The 23520-nt window shown below is 32.7% G+C and overlaps 1 protein-coding gene across 4 annotated transcripts in view; it reads right to left on the bottom strand.

Moving 5' to 3' along the window:
• TSC22D2 (TSC22 domain family member 2) overlaps positions 1-23520 on the bottom strand; it is a 46929-nt gene that overhangs the window by 9538 nt on the left and 13871 nt on the right. The window contains exon 2 of one of the 4 annotated variants that reach the window (XR_001603860.2): positions 12687-12845. The exons of 1 other annotated variant lie outside the window; for it this stretch is intronic. Coding sequence is in view for 2 of the 3 variants with exons in the window: in XM_016221637.2 (XP_016077123.1) it covers positions 23110-23181 (72 nt within the window). In the remaining variant the exon portion in view is untranslated. Of the gene's footprint in view, positions 1-1290; positions 12846-23109; positions 23182-23520 lie in introns of those variants that run through there. 2 more of the 4 variants (XM_016221637.2, XM_016221655.2) reach the window with 2 other exon arrangements.

Raw genomic sequence — 23520 nt, 5'->3', positions numbered from 1 at the left:
ATACACAAAAAGGTATACAATCAATACAAAGTCCCTTTCCTACCTCATACTCCCTTTGTCTCTAGCCAACTATAATATCTGTATTAACGGCCTTTTAAAAAGCCCATTTATGAAGAATGTCTTTAATACTTTAGAGTGGGAAAGACCTTTTTAATTATGACTCAAAATACAGTAAAATAAAAATTTCAATAATTTCCCTAAAATATAAAGTACTTGTACAAATCTGTAAGACTAGAAGTCCAAGAGAAAAATGGATAGAATTCAGACAGTTCACAAGAAATGACAAGAAATAATACTCAATATCTCATTCATAATAAAAATACAGATTAAAACTATAATGCAATACCATTTGCCTAAATAGACTGGCAAACATATTAAAATTTAATACACTGTTAGTGAGGCTGTGGGAAAATGGGTTTTCTCATGCAGTGCTGTTACATGTGGTATAACCTGTATAGAGAGCAATTTGGTTTTACTTAACACAATTTTACACACACATACACCTACATCTAAGAATTTATCCTATAGATATTTACACATACATAGGAAATAATGTATTTACAAGGTTACTCATTACAGCACTGTTTATAACAGCAATGCTTGTATCAATAGGGAACTGGTTAAAGAAATCATGGTAGAGCCATCCATTCAACTGAATACTACCCGTTTATAAAAATCTCCACAAAGATGCTTTTCTGTGTACTGAAATGGAAACAATGTGCCTTGGAGATCTTTAAAAGTAAAGGCACAGACGTGTGTCTACTAGCATTTATGTGAAGGGGGAGATATCATATATTGTATTTGCTTGTACATGCATAAAGAAATGGGAAGGATATACACAAACTAAGAAAGTGGTTATCTGGGAAGGCAGGCAGATGGGGGACAGGGGCAGGAATAAGACTCCTCCTACTACTGAGTTTTGGAGAATAATGAAAAACATTCCAAAATGAAAATGACTCACAGAGTTATCACCTTATACAGTGTGAACTCAAGACATGAACAAATGGCAAACAGGAAAGGGGGGAAGGGGGAAAGAAGGGAAGTGGAGCCAACAACTCCACTTTCTTTAGGAACTATCTCATTCTAGAAGAAAAGGTACTATGTTCAACATAAGAAACAGTAATATTTGTGATTTGTAAAATTTATTTCCTTGGCTTAGGGTGAATTATGGTCACTTAAAAGTGATTCTGATATGTAAATAGTGAGTTTGTAATAAACATCTATGATATAATAGGCTACATAAACTTATACAATAAAAATGTTACATTAAAAATGCATTCCAAAGAAGGTATAGATAAGATTAATATTAACTTTACCTTCTTTTTCCAGATCTTTTTATACTTCTAAGTTATGATATTTGGGGGGAATTATTTTAGTACTTGGTAGTAAAATTCTGATATAGTTTTTTCTTGTAGAGCCACTCTAAATAAACAATTAAAAAACTAGCTGAATTAAAATTCTATTAAAACATTCAAGATGGGAGATATAAAAATTCAGTCTGGAAATACTAGAGACTGATACAAAAGTGAAATACACATAGCAATTTTACCATTACAACCCAAATATTCCAAATTATGAAAGTTTAATTACTATTCTATTATTTCAAGTCAAATACTTAAATGCTATAAGAACATGAGATCATATCTACTTAAGATAAATGAGCATGTGCACTAGCTAGTTATTTCTTATTAGACTAACATTAAGCAAGGCTTGACAGGATGAAAAATTTATTTCCTTCCCCTGAGTCAGAATGAAATAAGAAAGGGTGTGAGAAAGGGGTGGGAGGAGGGTGGCATTTCCTCAATGTTGGAGTGCTTACATTTAGAGCAGGCTCTCTTGACAGAGATTTCATTGTACTGTTTACACAACAGCAATAGATAATTTGATGATAGCACAATTCATTACTAGGGAATGAAGGATACATGCTAAGGGGCTTACGTCCAAATTAAAAATTTGACACTATAGTCCTGGCTACTTTAAATTATTTCCTGGAGACTGGGAAAATAGTAAATGACTGACAATTATCTAGACTGAGATGTACACTGTTACCTAAGAGTAAAAAAGCGGAGAGGGATTAGAAAGGATTTTAAATTTTGCCAGTTGATGTCTAGCCAAGAATACTGAACAAAAATCTAAATAACGTAGTTATACTAAAAAGGAATGGAGTGGATGTAGTTTCATATATTCATTCTAGATATTCTAAAACCAGTTCCTTGAGTCTTTTGGGATAGAAGTTGATGGCAACTGCTTCTAAAAACATCAGAATTTAGTGATTAAATTATACCTTAATTTAGTAAAATACGTTTTTCTTTTTTAAATACTTTTATTGATTTTTTTTAGAGAAACATCCATGTGAGAGCAACACATTAATTGGCTGCATGTGCCCTGACTGGGGAATCGAACCAGCAACCCTTCAGGACAACGCCCAACCAACTGAGCCACACGGACCAGGGCAAGATCTCCGTTTTTCAATACTGACATTAAGAACTATCTTTCCTAGAAAGTACAAAATTTAAGTAGGAAAGGAGAGAAATATTCAATAAAATTTCTTAATATAAATTAAGACATTAAAAGCCTAAATAGGAGTTCAAATTACTTCAGCTGTGTTAGGAAAAGTATAAAGATTTAGAAAAAGCCTAATTATGTTTAACAGCCATTTTGTTGTAAAGATCAATTCTCCTTCAAAAGGTCGACAATAGCATTCCTTCCCTTTGACTACACGGAAATAATAGCACTTTCACTACTTAAGGAAATTTTCATGGTGTAAGTGTATAAAAATGAACAAAACTGGAGAAAGAACATGACAGAAAAGAGTATCAAGGGAAATAAAAACAAAAACTCTTAAGATTTGTGTTTCATTTCAGAGACCAACAAACACTGAATAAATTTTCACCCAGTAGTAAAAATAAAAACTTTTTTATGCAAGCTAAATCCATCTATCATTTCTAAAAGTAATTCAGAATTCTTCAGCAATGACATAATAATAGGTCGGGGGGGGGGGAGGGCGGAACAGAAACTATTTTACTAATTGATTTCTAATGCTGACCAATTACATTCTTTCCCCCATTCCAAATGCCAGCTCAACTTTTAAATTGGATATCCTAAACTTCTCGAGACCCTCCATGGTTTACTCGCACTCTCTTTGCTCATACTCTTTCTTACTATTTGAATACTTCCGTGGATATTCTATCATTCTTTTACAGCTTTCAGCTAAAATATTTCCTGTAAAGGCTTCTCTAATGCTTTCAGAAGTAGTATAGTGAGCCATGCCCCACACCACTCTTATAGCACTAACCACATAGGCTATGTTTTAACAGCCTATCTGTCTCTTACTAGACAAAGGTCTATGTGGTATACAAAATCTACTACAAGGCTGACAGCCATCTACTAAAGAATTCACATGCTGTAGAAGCCTGGATTCGCAAATTGTATACTTGGAATTTGAGTCCTAAATATATCACAACTGTAGTTTCTCTAGCTATAACATGAGAGAGCTGTACTGGATCACCCCCTACACTTAACAGCGAAATTATTTTTTCCAAGCAGTTCTTGGATATGGGTAATGCTATCATTTTAACTAAACTCAAAACAAATAATAGGAAAAATGATTTAACTCATTCCTCATTTTCAGTCCAAAACCAAACCTGCCATATGTTCTTGCTGCCCTATATATAATCCTCCATACATCTAGGTAATACAAATTCCTTTGGAGGCAATGGGTCATAAATGCTGAACTGAACTAACTTTGCCTTTTATTTCCTATACAGCCAAGTCTCAGTAATGCTTATCTTTCTAGATAACACTTTGGTAAAAAATGATAAATCCCAGTCTGTCTCCTCTGCACAATGCCCAACACTTGATAACACTGGTTGGAATTATATGAAATTGGACAGTGTTCAGCGGTGGGAAGATCACTGGATGTGGAATTAGTTGCAGCTTGGCCTCACCTCAGATATGCAGTATTCTGAAGCAAGTTATACTCTCACTGAGTTTTTTTCCTTCATCATTAGTTTCAAAAACTTTTATAGAACTTACTGTAACCACTCAAATGTGATTTCTTTTTGTCTGGAGAGGCAGGAGAGGGCTGGTTTTAGGGAGAGGGAAAGATAGTACATTCAAGATAGATATTGAAAAGAAGTTACTTAAGTAAGCAAGGGGCAAGGAGTATAGCAGGACACAGCAAAATGCTTGGTCATGGGCATTAAGCAAGGTAAAATGATACATTTTTTTTACAATTGAAGCACAGAAAATCTGTGAGAGATCAGAGGGATAATGGAAAAAAAAAAGTCAAGGATGACTGGAGTGTTTAGCTTGGAGCAACTAGGATTGGGGAGGTAGTTAATGTGTCATAGGAAGAAAGCTAGATTTTGTTGGAGGTGAAGAGTGAGCAGCAGAGGAACCTGGGAATAAAGATAAGAAAATGAGAAATTAAGCTTCACTTGGGAGTGAATTTCGAGACATCTGAATCGTAGATCCTGGAAACATAGAAAGAAGGTTGCTGGAAATAGATATCTAGAACTCAGGAGTAATCTCTAGCCTAGAAGTCTAAACTTGAGAGTTGTCCAAACGTGGTAGATGCTCAAACTGTGAGAATAAGCTTGCTTAAACAGTGAGAGGACAAATGGGGTCAAAACACTGGAAAACACCAACATGTAAAGACTTATGGAAGGCAGGCTTGGAAAGAAACTAACCTTCTTGGGAAACCTCATCATTTACTTCACTGACTGGTTTCATATTTATCTCTTTTCTCAGGCATTCTACTACTTTTTTCTTTTTTTAAAAAATATATCTTTATTGATGTCAGAGAGAGGAAAGGAGAGGGAGAGAGAAAGATAGAAACATCAATGATGAGAAGAGTCATTGATGGAGCCCACAACCTAGGCATGTGCCCCGACCGAGAATCGAACCCTGATCGCCTGGATCCTAGGTAAACGCTCAACTGCTGAGCCACGCCCGGCCGGGCTCTATTACTTTTTTCAACTAAACAGCTATTCTTGAACAAATCCTCTCAATCCCATTTCCATGATTAAACAAATGAGTGAAAATGAGACTATCCCCTGGAATACCAATTGCCAAATACCATTGAAGAGCACATCGATAATTTTGCTCATTTCATAGCTAATCATTTATTTATGCCAATTTTTTGAAGGTGCAGAGATGTTACTTAAAATAGTATTATAGAAAAAGCATAATTCTATGGGCAGCCTATTTGACAAAGTAAAATTATATTAGGCTAGCCATTAGGATTATCTGACCAAAACCCAGCTTTTGTTCCTAAGTTGCTACCTTACATTCCTTCCTAATTTGTCCCCAAAATCCAGGGATAGTAATAATAAAAATAGAGGTTATCGAGGAACTGTTTCAAAACAGAAAACCCAGAATAATAAAAGAGTACCATGAGGTTTTTAAAGAGATAGTTGCTTCATTCAGATTTAGACCAAAGGGACAGCACCAAGCATGGTTATCACCCCTTAAGAAGAGAATTTTGTATCAGGGAAAAAAAAAATCTGTTCTACTTTACTTTTAATAAATCAATGAATGTTTTGCACTTGGGATGTTTTAAAGATTTAGATTGGGTTTGAGCAAAGAATTACATTGCCCATCTTCAATAAATATAAAGAAAGTACAGGGAATATTTGCCCTAAAGAGTTAGTTTTCTAGGCTATCAGTTTACTACCACTTGGCTTAACTCTCTTTTGCTCTTTACTTCATTTTAGGGGTGAGAGAGTTTACTTCTTTGCATCTACCTAAGAAAAATTATCAAGGAATAATAAACTGGTTTAAGAGTACACGCTTTAGCATTATACAACCTGGTTTTAAATCCCAACTCCACTACTTACTAGTGGGGTGATTCTACCAGCTAACATACTGAAGTGGGTTTCCTCATCTGTAAAATGGGTTCACAGTTATATCTACTTTAAAGGACTGTTGTGAGGATTATATGAGACTTTTTACAATAGTAAACACTTAAAAAGTTAGTTTCGTCTACTGTTTGGATCAATTAGACTTTGACACTATATAATGTCTACTATCCCAGTATATCTTAAATTACAAATGAAGCAGTGAGGCACAAGTAAAAATAAATTATAATTAGTATTAAAAAACAGCCTTTGTATGTATGTCTCACACCAAAAATGAAATAATCCTAGTTATGCCTTAATTTTAATTTCTTTGTACTCAAATTAGTCACATGTTAAAGATTTAATGCAGTCACAAAATATGTCCTAATAAAAATTATTTGAGATTTAAAGTTACAGCATTACTAATTAGCACAGCATTCCTGTGGACTGCACTTTAATAAAATTCTTATTGATTCTAAGATCTCAATGTTTCATTGTATAGGATAAAAATAATCTTAACTTCCTGTGGGAAATTTTTCCAAAGACCACTGAGGTATAACATAACTAATTTAATTATAAAAAATTTCCAAAATAGTGTTTAACTAAAAATATTCCATGCCTTCCCTTTAGTGTTATATGAAATTTCAACAACCAATATTACTAAACACAAATCAAAAGAGTGGGATAAAGTGTTGTTTTGCTTCTGAACCACATATTACTCTAGCTGAGGATCATGCTTTGAAATTATGTAATTCAAAAAGTGATTCTGGTACAGGACAACAAAGAAAAGTATAAAGTAGCACTACTATAAAATCTAAAGGGTTTTAAGTTTACTCAAGCAGAACTATCCTCAAATAGGTACATTTTCAGTGACAAAGAGTTTTTAACAGCTAACAACTTTTTCTCATTTCAATATAGATCCATGTCCTTGAGTTCTAGGTAATAACAATTCTATAATATAGATGTGGTAAATGACAGAATTTTACAGTTTGTACACATCAATTTTTGTAAAAGCTTTTATGATAAATTCTAGACTTACATCATAACCTGAAACTGTTAATTCAATTTAGATTCTAGAGTTAAGACTGTCATCTGAAATGGGATGCTTCACCTACATTCTCTTTGCTTTCTTTCTTTCTTGCCAGTAGGGCCCCCTCCACAGATAATTTTGTTTTTGTTGCCTTTGTTGAATATTCTTCTCCTTGTTAAAGGTAGGAACTGTGTCCATCTCAAGGGTCTATTTATTATAACACTTCGTATATAACTGATATTAAACATAATTAATTGAAGACAAAGATGGAATGAAACTTATAGTATTTAATACATTAGCTAATTAAATTTGTAAGTTCAGTATAAACTTATGTTAGGCTTATTATGCCAGTGAGAAGAACTAAGGAATTAATCAGCTCTTTTACCTACTGGAAACTAATTAGAAGGGTATCACTGGAATATAGTAAAAAACAGGCAGACCTCCTGAGTTTTTTTATTCCTGACAAAGATAGCCTAAATACAAAGGTAATAAACCTTTTGGTTATGTTCCCTGCATCTGGTTGTTACTGAGGAGGAAGACAGTGTAGCAGTGTCTATATATTACTGGTAACTGAAGTAAGGACAAAAACTGTTTAGGTTTGAGGAACAGAAAAGCTAAAGCTCTATGGATTTTCAGGTTACTTCTGACAAAATTATGCCAGTGAAACTTAGCAGTCTCACATACTGATCACGGTGATGGCAAAGTCATGGAAGACTTTGTGGAAAATAAAGTGGACTTTCAAACCTCTTAATGATCTTTTAGATAAAAACCTTGACAAATATCTTTTTACATTAGAATCATGGATTTAGGGAGAAGTCATTTTGTAAACCAGGTGAAAGGCTTAAATGCATAATCTAATACCTCATAAATATCTAATCTGTGGGTTCTCTCAATTGCCCAATATCATATTCTACAGACAATTAGAACTGAATCTAAAGAGAAATAAAAGACAACTCAAAGTGGCATGCCTTTAAACATGCTCATGAACAAACAGAAGTTCCAAGCGAACCAGGAGCCCAGAGTATGAAGAAATTCAAATGTACTCCAGTTTTTTTACACTAGTGGACCAAAGCACACCTAAAGGAGTTCCATGAAATCCTTGCATCATCACCAGAATCAATAATTTTACAGTGGAAAAACATCCTTGTTATCTCTAATATGTTAAACAATGTCTCCTTGTATCCATTTTTGAAAAAAACTTCAGAGCTACCTCTGTACTAACACCAATAACTTATGGCCATGAACAGGAACCCATATTCTTGAATATGGCAACTATGAAACCAAAGAACTAACTAGAGAATGTTCTCAGCTCAGCGTTTCCACGGAATTTGTAGTGCAGCTTATATTTTCACATGAACCTAATCCCTTTACTAAATGCTTTTAGTGATGGCAATCATCTGGTTTTTCTGCTTCACATTTTAGACTCCCTGTTGTACAGAAAGGGTTTATAAAAAGGTTTGAACATAAAATGGAAAAAGAAAGAAGACCAAGATGCCAAGATAAACATCACTGGAAGTGTTCAAAGGTTAAATGACAACTTCGAAGGTGTGTTGTAGACATGATTCAAGTATGAGAAAAGTGGCTGGAATAAATGCTACTAAATTCTCTTGCAAGTCAGATTTATAACTTTAGACTCAGAAGATAAACTCAGAGATAGTACTGAATAAAAGGCTTTGGCTCTGGAGTCATACCCAGGTTTGAATCCGAACCTCATTACTTTTATAATATGACTTCACCAAGTTACTTAGCTTCTCCAAAGGATAATAATAGGACTAGATACTGGGATTCAGTGAGATAATGCTTTAGTTTAGTGTCTGGAACATGGTAAGTACTCAATATATTAACTATATAATTTGTATTAGTAAGGTTTAGTGATAAAAATCTAAATATCATGAAATACACAAAGAATATTGACTTAGGAGTCAGGTGATCTGGTTTCTACACCTGACTCATACCTCTAACTATATATAATAATTTCTAACATTCTTTCCAGATACCAAATTTTGAGATACCACACTGCAAAGGGACTTTAATGTACTTAAACATTTATCAGATGCTAACTACAGGGTTACAATATCAAATAAACATAACCTAGAGTTTGAGTTTAGTTTAGTTGCAGGCAAGTGCTTTAGTTTATTTTTTGGCAAGTGCTTTAAAAGTTGGTTTTATAATAGAGGATGAGCCATCACTACTTAAGTTCAAAGGAAATCAAATTTATGTATTCACATCAACATACAATATAAATTCTCTCTTAGGTTATCCTTCAAGTTAGAGATATGAGAAATGCTAAGACAGGAAAAGATTTTACAGGGTATTTTGGGGGCACATATTGATTTAGGGTAAGGAAAGAATGTTTAGTAGAAGAAGTGCCACAGTTGAGCAGAGATAAAAAGAGCACACACAAAAATGTTCCAAGTAAAAACAGTAGGTACAGTTAACCATGCTAGAAAATTCAAATAATGTAACCAGTTAGAAGGTGGTTGTATTTCCTCCTAAGAAAGAACTGCGCCCTGAATGGGGATGAGAGAAGTGAAAAGGCTGAAGAAATACTCGGGAGACAAGCATGGTAGTACTATGTGATTACCTGGCTATGAGATATCAGGGAAGTTTGACTGTAAGGACAGATGCCTAGGTAACATGTTTGGGTGCCTAGAGCATATAGCTAGCTTCCTACAGCATGTAGGTGACACCCAACACAATCTATATGCCTTAGCATGGTGAAGAATGTGACAGATCCTGAGGACATCAATAATATTTAAAAGGACAAATAGAAAGGAAAAGCCTGCTAAGGGTACTGAGAAGAAATAATCAGAAGTAGAAGGAAAGAAACAAAAAGCTGGAAGGGATGGTTTCAAAGATGTCGAAATATCAGTCCAAAATTTAAAACCTATGACATATCAGTATTAGTTTTGTATAAATAGACACATATTTGGAAGACTAAAAACTACTTAACCATGATTGCAATTATTAATGTCTATGCAAATGTACTCAAGGTCAGGAAAGGAATATGTGAAAACTGAGAAGTAACAGTGTTAAAAACTTGGATTAAGTTTGATTATTCTTATTTTATTTCCCAAACTTTCCATAATTTCAATTTTGAAAAGGCCAATATATTACTAATAAAGAGCTGTTGTACAAATGTAATATCTAAAGGAAAACTTTTAAGATAGGATTCTCATTTTCTGATGATATATCAAATTGTCTGTATATTTTTAACCATGGCCCTAAAGAAATTAAGCTTATACCTGATCTGTAGGCTATTTCAATTTAACTGAAAAATAAATGGTTTCACTTGTGCTTTTTTTAAAGCAGTACTATTATTGTGTGTTTAACTTTTAAGCCATATTTAGACAAAGAAACTTTGTTATAAACACTTAAAATAGGAAAACAGTTATAAGGTTTGGAGCTCATTTGAGAATAAAATTAAACCAACCTAAAGAATTCAAACAAAGTAGGTGTTCAATAAAAAATTCTACATATTCAAAATATATATTTTGCTGCATAACTATTTTAAAAGTGGACATAAAAGAGGATTTTAATGGAATTATTCACAACTAAAGACAAATGGGAAACTAATGTAGCACTTAGTAAAGGGTTTTACATGGGATTCATCCCTCTACCAAGAAACATTTGCAGCTGAAAGTAGCTTTTGAAACCCCTTCCCAATGTTTGCTATTTATAACCTTAAATATTGAAGGTTGAGTTCCTTAATGGTTAGTACAATACCATTCTAGTAAGTACTAAAACTTTTATAATACATAAATAATAAATGTGCTTATAATAATAAGCATTAAATTTAAATAGGCTATTTTCTAATGCAATAAATACTTAATTTCAGATAGTAAGCAACTTACCAAATTTATTTTTTGGCAAGTGCTTTAAAAGTTGGTTTTATAATAGAGGATGAGCCATCATTACTTAAGTTCGAAGGAAATCAAATTTATGTATTCACATCAACATACAATATAAATTCTCTCTTAGGTTACCCTTCAAGTTTTCTAGGGTTACTCTGCATACTGCCATACCAATTGAAAGCCCAAGTTCCAGTTAGAAACCTAGATTCGAATCATAGGTAACAGCTATGTGACCTTAGCAAGTCACTTAATCTGTGTAAAACTTTGAATTTCCTTCTCGGTAAATTGAGGATATTGATAGTATCTATATAACATAGCTGTTGTGAAAATTAAATAACACGCCAAAAATACTCAGCTGTGTCTGACATGTAGTAACCCCTCAGTACCAAAACCACAACTACTCTGTGGAGAAATCCAATCAACACTTGCACACAAAGATAGACAGTATACCAAAAGCAGGTAGGGTCTATTTGTCCCATCAGTCTAATGGTCACTTACAATAAAGAAGACTTGGATAAATATCAGTAACAGTTATAATAAGTGTATTCATTAAAAATTTCTTTCATAAGTTACACACTGAGGTGTCTAGCAAGGCTTGTTCCTTAGACACAAACATTCAATAGCAATGTTACTCAACTGTTTTTGAAAATCCGACAAACGCCCTGAACCTTTCACTGAAAACTGTACATAATGTTCAATCTAAAACTCCATAGGGGTCATGATCCCCTGAAGCTCACCCACTGACTACTAAATATGGATATCCTACACTAAAATCTAGAAATTATTTTCCTAATTACCAAAGTGATATAATTCATTGTAGAGAAAAAAGAAAGTATATAAAATAAGGGATAACTTTTGTTAAGTTTGTTGTATTTCCTTCAAGACTACCACTGACTGTAATTATTGGTTTAAGAAATCTAAGTTTATAGAATATGTTCAATATGAAGTCATGGAATGCCATATCAGAAACAATTCAGAATATTATTCAAAAAATAAAGATGGGTGTAAGTGACTGAGAGTGTGTGTGTGTGTGTGTAAGGGAGAGAATAACCTATCTCTGGTTAAGAATAAAGTCAGAAATAGATATGGTAGCCTGTTTAGATGATAATTTCAAATAATCTTTAATAGACTTGCAGTGCACTGCACTTTAATGAAAATATTAATTTGACAACTGTATGATCTTGGATATACAACTTAACCCAAGTCTTTTTCTTCATCTGCAAAATATGATTATCTTCAGATTGCAGATTAAGATCTCCTTCTCATCTAAATTGTATTATTCCAAGAAGCCCCCTATAAAATACAGCTGTGTAAAAAACAAAGCAAAATAAGTAGGCACACTAAACAGGTTAAAAAATCTGTTTTCTAAGCTGAATATAATTCTGAAAGGAAATGTTTTAATTTTGAAGGCATACAAAAATGTATATTGACTTCTAATATATTTTCATTTGATATTGGCATCTTAGGTGTTCTCAATGCAAGAACTGAGAAAAATTTCTTGGTTTTATTTTTAGAGACATCAAGAAGGATGTCTTTTATTAAGAGAAATAAAATCCCCAAAGCAATAAATTAAACTCTAGTTTATAAAGAAAACGAATGTAAGTTAAAAAAAAATTATTTCTCAAATATCTCCTGAGATAATAACTAGAAAGTATTTGGGGCGCTTACCTATATTGTAAGCATCTACAGCAGATGCAATAGCAATATTTAAATAATCTTACTATAATACAGGATGTCACTTTATTTTAAAAACTGATTTTTTATTAAACACCAATGCAAAGATATGGCCTTTAATTTCATGAGACTTTGAAAGGAATACATCAAGTATTTAAAATTCTGAGTTTTAACTTATATTTAATACTATATTCTTAGTTATACAATGTGCTCATTTTGTTCATAAATAGTCATCTCAATACAATAACATCAGGTATAATACATAAAATCTAATCCATTAAGTCTTACCAATTTATGACCTGATGAGACACTCTTGTGGACAACATTCAGTCCTTAGAAGCTAGAATAACCCTCCAACCATGTGAGGGCATCACAACTTTTAAACTTTCGGCTTTCGATCATTATTATGTCACATTCCTCCTCCGATGCTGAATTCTAAAAAAAATTCTAGCAAAGAGTTTAAGTAAATAAATGTTTTAATCAAATAGCCTTTAAAAATCTTTTATAGCAAAGTTTTATGTTTTACCATGATTACACAACTGATATTTTATACTTAAGTATTTTTAAATGTAAAAATAAGTTCATATTTGATCTGGATACTTCAAACTTTAAATTTCAGCATGGACTTTCAGGCCATCAGGAATACTTGTTAGTAAAGAGTCAACAGAAATGGAATCAATTATAGGTTTAAGATCATGATCCAGAAATTATGATTTAACACCATAACTTGCTATAGATAGCTTTGTAGTCCTATAGAATGAAACTGGAATTCTACTGTTTGGTCCACATCTATCTATGAGTTTCTAGATTATAGCACAGGTGGGCGGATCAGTTATAATCTATATTGATCATTTAAATGATCAAGACAGCAATTTTTATACCTAAATCCTAGTCTGTCTCTACTACCCCCCCATTTTAAAATTAGACAACATGATGGAAATAATGTTATTTTATGTGTTTTATATAATAGCCATAACAATGTGTCCTATTCAGAAGTGGTCCTACTGTTCATCTGTGTATGGGCACATAAAATTGGGAGTAGGAAGATTTAATAATGGTACCAATCACTTCATTAGAATATAATCTTATATTTATTGAATTTTTACAAGAAAACTTTAACTTGGGCATCTATTTTAATCACTGAAGGGTATTATTAACATTTTCTGTCTGATAAGAATGGTCATTTATATTTTCAGTTGCCAGTAATCCACAGAAAAGGCAACCCACATATTTATGGGCATATTTTTGCCTAAATTAACCCCCTAATGATGTAATGGGGTAAGGGGGAAGGGAAAGGAGGCCATTGTTAAGGAAGATAAGTATGTGCAAAGCTATAGAAGACTCAAAGACAGCATTGTAAAGAAAACTCTGCAGCCATCTCCAGAGATATTTGACCCAAACGTAGGGGTTGGAGTTATTTTGTTACAGGTTTTAAACTTTTAGTGGCATTTTTCTATTATACATTGTCAATTAAAAGTCTCCCACACAATCTGAAGAACTATTAGGATTTTTCCAATTTACAAATATCTTTCCAAATGTAATCTCACAACACATTTGACTTCAATAAAATCATACAACTTTACTGTCATTTGTCAAAGCACAGTCTTATAATGTAATCACCTGGTGAAGGCAAAAATCCATATTTATGAGGATAAATAATAATTTAAAGTTGTGGTCATTTCATCAACATATTACCGAAATGGTTTTTGAATGTTTAATGCAACTCTTGTCTCCTATCAACCAAAGTAATACCATATTTTTTAAAATGTTGATAATTTACTCTTTTGTGGGACAAGTCTCCTGAGAGAAGATACAAAACCTAGCCATATTAAGCAAAGTAAATGCTTCCTGAAATATATGTATGCTGGTAATTTGCTTGTAAGGCTTTGATGAGCTCATCACTTAAAGGGGAGATTACCTGACACTTTGTTAAAAGGCCTGCCAACAAGCATTGTTATGACAAATGCCTGGAAAGCCTTTGAAAACAGAATTTAAACCAGCCAAAAAAAAGCAAATTTGGTTATTTCACTATGAAGCTTATAGAAAAAATTTTTAAAGTTTGTGTGCATTATTCAAATGTTCAAAATAGTAAATTTTGAACTTAAGAGCTATATACATTTAAAAAAATATAAAACTTCTAAATCAAAATTTTCCTGAGCATGCATTTTCAAAATTAGCTGCTACCAAGTACAGGGTGTCACACTTGAAGAGTTTCAATAACTAAAATCCAACATGTAAAAAATCCTTTTTAAAATATAAAATAAACTTAGGTAACTGAAGGGCTTATGGATGAATTTAGATTAATTAGATATCCTTTAAAAATTAATTTGAAATTAGAAGTCTCCTAAAAATATTTACTTAGAAATGTGTTCTAATATATCAATCGTAATCTTGAATCTGTCCCAAGATCACGATAAAAAACACATTCTGATAATTTCTGATAGTTATTTCATTCTTTTTCAATTTGAGAGGAGGAAAAATCCCATTTAACTGAGAACATGCTATCAAAAGTTCTTATAGTATAGTCCAGCAAGAACTAGGCTTAAGTTTACCATTATTTAGATAGTTTATGGCAAATTTATATTAATAGAACAAAATAGAGAGCATGGGGGCAAAAAGGCGGGTGATTTGCAATTTCCAAGTCATTATTTGAAAATTGGTAAGTGAAATCAAACAAACTTAAAAGCGTTGCTAAAGGAACTTATTATCTGAATAAATATGCTTAGCTTTGTTTGATACGAAATTTCATCTTCAAGTATCAACCACTTTAAAAAGTTCACTACATAGTTGTTTTTTTAAATTGATTTTTAGAGTCAGAGGAATGGAGAGGGATAGAGAGATAGAGACATCGATGAGAGAGAAACATCACTGATTGGCTGCCTCCTGCACACCTGCTATTGGGGATCGAGCCCAAACCTGAGCATGTGCCCTGATGAGGAATCAAACTGGTGACCTCTTGGTTCCTGGGTTGATGCTCAACCACTGAGCCACACAGACCAGGCCTGCTTTGAGAAATCCTAGACATGATAAATCAATGCTTGCTCTAAAGGTCAGAAATGCTTATTTTTGCATGGAGAAAGGGGAAAATGGAGCAATACTGCATGCCTCCAATAAATTATATACTGTCTCTCCATACATTATTGGGGAAATAATGCTGGAAATATCAAAGATAAACTTATGGGGAAAAATCAGTCCAAAAGCACCTAAGAGAATGAGAACACTAGAAAGACTGTGTTTGCAGAAAGTCATATAGAAAAAGACACACAATTACAGGAAACCTCATATATCTGTGGTTGAGCCAAGATACTAAATATAAAAAGTTGTTTAGCATGTTATGCATTATATCGAATGCATCTACTGGAAGATATGTAAAATGTATAGCTTAAAAATTTTGCTTAATACAGTTTTGAAAAAAAGTTCTAATAAGATAGGTTATTAATATTTTTAATAGATCATTTTTATTCACAAATGATTTATACTCCCCACTCTTTCAAAAGTAAAAATAGTTTATAGAGATTCAAAAAAAGAAAGAAAATGGGGATGGGAAAAGAAGATAAAAATGGAAGAGTGGAAGCCAGTTATATATCACTCAAATATATGCAATAAGGACCTGCAGGCTTTTCTAACAGAAAGCTGAGTATAACTGTTCTTAAAATTTAAGATACCATCACATATTATGTTTTTAAGAATTGGCAACTCATTTCTTGAAACAAAGTATGTTATGATCATCCCAGATATACAACTAACATTTTTTTTCCTCCTGGAAAAGTAAACAATTCCTAAAACAGAAACAGCTGCTCAAATAAACACAGAAATTTTCTGAAACTCAATGGTTAATAGTCACTGTGAACAGAAGGAATGAGGTTAGTCAGATCAACTCTTTTCCTTCCTTGTCACCTTCTAATAGTGTGTGGGTCTTGGGAGAGACTACCTTATTTATCTTGGCATTATCAAGTAGATATGTAGAAAGATATTATTTTTGGATTCCACTATTTCTGGGCCAATTACCACAATGAAAAACTAAAAAAAAAAAAAAAAATTACATTGAGCATCTTCCGAAGCATTAAGTATTTATAATGATCTTCAAACTTGGAAAACAATCAGGAAACAAAATGGTATAAAATGCTGTTTCTTAACGATATTTATCAATGAATACACATTTAAATAATCACACTTAAATTTATTTCTGTCAAATATGAAAAACATTTTAGAAGTAGTCAACTGATACCTAAATACAGATGCTAATTTTTGGTAAGCTAACACATTTAAAGATCTAATACATTTCCCAATTTAAGTGATTTAGAATATTAATATGTGTGCATGCACACACACACACAAATGCTGCCAGCTAGAATATAATCAGTCATTTCTCTCATCTAACTACTATCAACTCAAATCTTAATGAAAACAAAAATTAAAATAATTTCACTTAATATTTCTTCCCAAAAGTTTGCCACACTATCTGCAGATTTAAATACATTGAAGAAGTATGAGTTTAAAATTTTAAATTACTGAGGACTAGAATGAAAACAAAACAAAACAGACGTTAAATGTTTGTTTTGGTTCAACAACTTCTATATTTAAATTTCCTTCTCATCTGAACAAGTTCAGTAAGAGTTTTTTCTTAAAAAGCTATGCTACAGAGTTCTAAATTCTGTAGAAAAAATAAACTGTTTAGCAAATTATTTAACACACTTATAAACACACAAGTTTCTGTTCTTTTCAAAGGCTTGGTTTACTTAAAATCCATTTGGTGAAAAGTAAAAACAAAATATTATGACACCTTACCAACTATTTCCACCTTTTTCAACTGTTTCTCAAATTTCACCCTGAAAGTAATTACCATGATATGTCAAGAGTAGGCTGTGGTGGCTTATGTTGAGAAAATTACTAAGTGAAGAGGAAGGTGGTAAACACATGAGCAGAAGCATATAATGGATGAGCAATGAATAATTTCTCATCACCAATTCTGAAGTTCGGTCATGTGCTAAAAATAATGTCAGCATGTCAGGTATCTCATATTATATATAAATATATAAGTCAATCAGGCCATCAGTCTTCAATCTCTTCTATCCTTAACCTCTCTACCAAGCTGCAGGTCTGCAAGCTCCAGCTGTATCCCAAATATTTCCACCTCGACTTTTCATCAGCTCTTCAACTCATCCAAAACCAGCTAAAAACAGAATCTCATCACTATTTTCTTCTTCCCAAACCAATTCTTTCACTAAAACTTCCAATGATACCATCATCCCCTCAGTCAATTAGGTTTGACATTCTGGAGTCAAATTGGACTGCTTCCCTATCATATCCCATCTGTTGCAAAATTGTGTAATTCCTACCTATGATAACCTTTCTTTCCTCATCTTCGTTGCCTAGTTAAGGCCTTCATTACCTTTCTAGTATCTATCCAATCCAAGATCTCTCATCTTCCAATGTTTTATGCACCAGATTTAACCATCTTTATCAGATAAGCCCTTTACTATCACAGTGGTTCACAGTATTTCCTGTAAGTGGAATGAATGCTCCTTTTCCCTCAGTTCTTTAACTCAAGACAAAATTCTACCCACCTTTCAGGTTCCAACCCAAAAAGCCACCTCCTAATGAAGAAGCCTTGACCAATCCCTCCAGCTGTACTTGAGAGGCAGAAAATGCTTGAATTTTAAATGATAGTTATCACTTTCAATCATGTGATGTTTTTACCTATCTTTTTCCATATTGAGACAGCTCATTGGTTTCCCTATTTGGGAACACCACTTAATTGCCTATGACGTAGGATATTCTTTCCTAACAGAGAACAGTTTGCTAGCCTTCCATTCCTTAAGCAAAGATAACAACTCTCTGGAGTTTTCTGATAATCACGGCCAATAATGACAAAAAAGAAGTAAAGAAGCTCAAATCTAATGCTTTTCTTACTTCTTTTCCATTTATAACTAAGTAAGGGAAATAAAATTCCACAGAGTAGGGATTTTAAAAGTACTTGGCTCTAAATGTCACTCAAAATTAACATTCCTGATTAACAGCCAGGAAGACAGCTTTATTACTTCTAGTGACGGCAAGATTATTTTTCAGGGGGCCCATCCACTTTCAGAAACTTAGCTCCAGCCTGCCTGTTGAAACACCCACCTGGCTGTCCAGATAAAGTATAAAGAAAGTAAACTGTCAAGTTAGCTCTGTATTTGGCATAACTATCCTATAGAAATGGAACACAATAGGTCTGTCACCATCTTTTCTTGTTTATTCTAGCTATAGAAACACTGCCTAAAATTTCATTAGCTTTTGTGGCACTTGCTAACCAAAACTATAAATGTGATCAATACAAGTTATTTTTTGCTCTACCTATTCAACCTTCCTGAATTTACATACAAGTTGTTTCAATTTTTCAATTTCTGTTTGTGCTTCAGATTATTAAATTTATAAATGTTGTCATCCAGTAATAGCTATGACTTCCTGCTTTAATGTCATCTGAACATTTTATAAGCATGTCTTTAGGTCTTCATCTAAATCTGAAATCCAGTACTAAAAGGTGACAAGTCATTAAGAATTTGTTCTAATTTTCAGTGTCTTTGATTATCCCCTACTAGACAGCCTTAACCGCAATAGGAAAAATGTAATAGGATAATAACTTATTTAAGTACTAGATCTAAATTATTAAAGAACGTGTTTGGGGTGATTATAAAATAGTTCAGATTCATATCCTCGAGGTACTTAATAATATAATCACTAGGAGAGAACAGTAAACCAATAACAATCTCAAACAAGTGATCCACTACTGATGATTCTTTAAAAGTATGTGGTTCAGATCTACAATTATCCTGAATGATATGGGTGAATCTCAAACATAATACTGGATCAAAGGGGACAGAAACAAAATATATAGTGAAATGATTCAATTTATTAGAAGCTAGTTTGAGGATGGAAAGTGATAGGAAGAGGTCATGAAGAGCTGGAGCTGGTTACACAGGTGTGCTCAATTTGCGCTGTACATTTATGAATGGTGTACTTTTCTGATACAAATTATATTTCCATAAAAAGATTTTTAAAAAGACATATCACTGAGCATTCAAAAAATAGATTGGACAAGCTCTGAAACCTGAGTTTTACCATTCGGGTTAACAAGTACTGGTGGGTGCTAATGATGAACTGAAGCTTCTTGGAGGATGAGCAAAACAAAGCAAACAGTCTCATATAAGCAGCTTAGTTCTGATTTACTCCTAATTCAAAAATAAAATCTCATAGGGGAAAGTGATAGGAAACACTGGAAGCCTTTTCTAACACAAAATACTTCAGGTTATTTAAACAAGAAATTTTTTTAATCTAATAATTTTAAAACTAGTTATAAATGAGTATTTACTGTATAAAATTTTAGCAAAATCAAGTATCTAGTAGAAGACATGCCATAAACTTACTTAGACATTAACTTTAATAAACCCTTGTGTACTATTTTATTTATTTCTCTTAAAATACTGGTGCTATCATAAGGAAGGATAAGTTGACTCAAGGGGATGCTGCAACTAGCAACTATAACTCTTATTTGTTAACTACATTTATGCATTTTCTTCATTAAGGCAGAAATACTGCAAGTTGTTTAGCAATTTGGTTAAATCCTTACAAGCTACCTGATTTCCTTATTTAATCTACCTAAGCTAAAGTTTCTTCCCCCTAATACTCTACCTTACTGACCTGATATTTACAAGAGAGTAAAACTGTTTGCTGTAAATTCTTACTGTGAGCCTTTGCAGACAAAGGACTCACAGTGAGAGTCTGTTCCCTAGTGATCATCAAGTTTCAAAACTAATTCTATTGATTTAACAAAGCAATGCAATATTTAAATTTGGAAAGCTGTTCTTTAAAGCAGAAAAGTAGAAAATCAAAATTTAAAGCTACTATAAGGAAATACTAATAGGCTATGATATCACTAAAAATTAATTTCTTCATGGTAAGAAAAGCCCCAGGAAGCTACTTTATTCACGTTAATAACCAGTTCACACAAACATTTGGACTTCCTAAGAAAGGCCTGAATTATTTCTGAGATATCAGTATTTATTATCCTTCTACGTATTTATTATCCTTCTACGTATTTAGTGATGGTTTCAGCTGAATGATTCTCTGAGGACTCTGCAAATGACATAGGGGAGCCAGAAAACAATGATGGCACCTACAGGAAAAGGGATAGGAAAGAGAATATCTAAATATAGGCAGAAGCAGACTGATTGGTGAAAAGCTTCTCAACTTGGTAATTTTAATTTAAATAGAGAAGAAAACAGGGGGGCCACAAGAGAACTCGAAGTCAATGTGAGGAAGATGTATTAGTTACTTATATTTTGATGAAAGGATACTCTGAAAAGAATCCTAGAAAAAGACTCGTTTTTCAAGTAAGGCAAAACCAGGGATCTTCAGATTTCTAGGGCAGGCTTAATTAAAACTGGCACAGGGCTTAAAAGCTGCCCATACTGAAAATTATTTTCAAAATTTAATAAATAAGAGCCTTAAATAGGCAAATTTATATCTCAAAGCAAGCAGATGATGTAAGGTATTCACAATCTCTTAAACTCTTGAATGGTTCTATTTAATAGAATCATCCCACCAAAATAATTATTTGCCAAATTAGTTGTAAAATTTTTTAAAATTCCAAATTCATAATAGTCAAACATGAACAGGACAATTTGGTGAGATCTAACACAAATGAGGTGAGGAGAAGTTATATATAATATTTTTTTAAAGCTTAACACACACAAATCTTCAACCCCTGTCTGCAATGAAAAAGAATAGTCCCACAATACTTTTTAGCTAATTAAAAAGTCTAGATATCTGCCAAGTGAAGTTATAGATGTGTTGGAACTAATAAAGCTAGCCACTACTACTCTTCTCAACTGAAAATTTGATAAGCTAGTTAAAAAGTTAAAAGGAAGTCATTAGTCAGTTTCTACCAGGTCCGGCTTATAGTCTCAGTACCAATAGGCCAATTTACAAGTGAAGAATGGCTGATCTAGAATATGAATTCTGATTATATTTTGGCTTTAACAGACTATAGACAAGTATTTGTTAACTTCTTTGGCTCTGGACAACAGGCTCCAAGGAGAAAATAATGTATTTTCAACCCATGAGGAACTATAGGTACAGCAACTTGCCTCATTTCTGATACCATAAATGTTTCTGGTATCTTAAAAAGAAAGAAGGAGCATTTAGCTGTAAAAACAAATGAGGAACAAGCAGTTTCTATGGTTGTTTTATAATCAAACAAAAGAAATCTTTTAGTATTAAATCCAAATTATAAAAAAATAAAGCTCAAACCTTTCTACACTGGATTTGATAAAAATAGATACCTTTCATATTAATGTCATGGTAGCTCACAAAAGTTAAGTATTTGAAATAAATTATCACATATCTGAAAACTATTCTTACATTTCTATATAGAGTGCTATTTTTCCTTTTTCTAAGGGAAAAGTATAAAATATACCCCAAAGTACTCACCCTGGCTACATCTGGTGAGCCATTTGAATGATTAAATCTTCATGCTTATTTCATGCCACAATTTACATTTATTTTATTGCTACAGCGGAACAAATTTATTTATTTATTATTTATTTATTTATTTTACCCAAACAATTTAAAAGATGAATTTATAAACATGGCACTATAAATTTTAAAACTTCTTGTTCTACAAGTAACTATTTAAAAACATTTTTAGTAAGGAACACATGACAAAAAAGATAGTTTGTTAGAAAATTTCTTTAGAGTGACACACAAAGCAAATCAAGCCAAAGAATTAAGACTGTTACCATTTCTAGGCAACATAGACCACATCTTAACATGACATGTTAAGCATGACATGCACTTAGCAATACTCGTTTTAAATGAAAGAGATGTTGTTGAGTCCATGAGTGTTATCCAAACTATGCCAGAGGACACAAATGTGTTGCCAGGCAGAGTTAAAAGAACTTTACAAAGCTTTGTGAGAATTTTAAAAACATTGTTTGTGCGCAGCTTCTAGTAATTAGACACAGAATGATGGAGTGCTAATAAATATTCAGCAAAATAACTCAACAGAGCATATACTACTTAAAATGTGTATTAAGCAGAAAGATAAACCAAAGTATCTTTTACCATAAATGAACTCAAGACTTCATTCAATATTTTTAAGTTAAAAATAAAATTTACACATTTCTGTGTGAAAACATTTTAGGGGTTTACAAAAACAGTAATGCAGATCTAGTGAATTCTAGCAAACAAGCTGGATGGTAAAGTTTTTCACTAAGAGTTAAACAATGACTACTACTTTAATTCCTTGGTCTTGTCCCTCCTCCAATGTCTTAATATAAAATAATATTTTGTTTTGAGTCACTAAGGCTTTTGCAGAGAAATAAAAATAGCACAAATTAAATAACTGTAGGTAGTTTATTTTATAGAATATATTTTTACACTAAAATACACAAGGGTAAGTAAATATTTCATATAATAAAATCCAAAAGAATATGTAAATCCTTCCAAAAATTAAATATAATTTAAAAGTTCAGTAAGAAGAAATGTTCTTATTCTATTTAAAATATAGACTGTCCTTTTGGTTTATTTTGCTGCTTTGTCCCATGCTAGATACGTGATTTCCCCCCCTAAAATAACAAAGATCAGTTTTAGTGATGAGAAACCAGTACAGTGCAAAGCAATTCATGCATACACCTTTGCATGTATGCATTCCATATGTAAGTATTCATACCTATCCCAGAGGTTCTTTGATTCCTGAAACGTGTTCAAATGGAACGCTTGGTAGAAAGCAGTTGAAGGATTCCTGTGAGATCCAAGAATCAAATGGAAATGAGGTTGAGAAAATACAGTAAAATCACTACTTTTCAAAAAAAAGATGGAAGATTTTAGATTTTTAATACAGTGTAACAGCTAGGAGAGAGGAGAGGGGAGAGAGAGAGAGACAATAAGATTGCTTAAAAGCATTCTGAAAGAAATTAAAACTGGACAAAAATCCAGCAGACTATGACAATTCAGGATCACAGTTCTAATAGAAAGAGGTAATAGAAATAAAATCAAATATTAACTAGTTCAATTGTGTTTGTGGATACACGTTTATTTACACATGAATGTGACCAGCTAATTGCCTAATGAACACTACTCT

The sequence above is a fragment of the Miniopterus natalensis genome, chromosome 6 (genome assembly GCF_054644295.1).
Source record: "Miniopterus natalensis isolate mMinNat1 chromosome 6, mMinNat1.hap1, whole genome shotgun sequence".
In the NCBI taxonomy this organism is placed as follows: domain Eukaryota; kingdom Metazoa; phylum Chordata; class Mammalia; order Chiroptera; family Miniopteridae; genus Miniopterus; species Miniopterus natalensis.
Note: the sequence above shows the minus strand (reverse complement) of the source record. Positions and strands in the feature narration are given on the sequence as shown.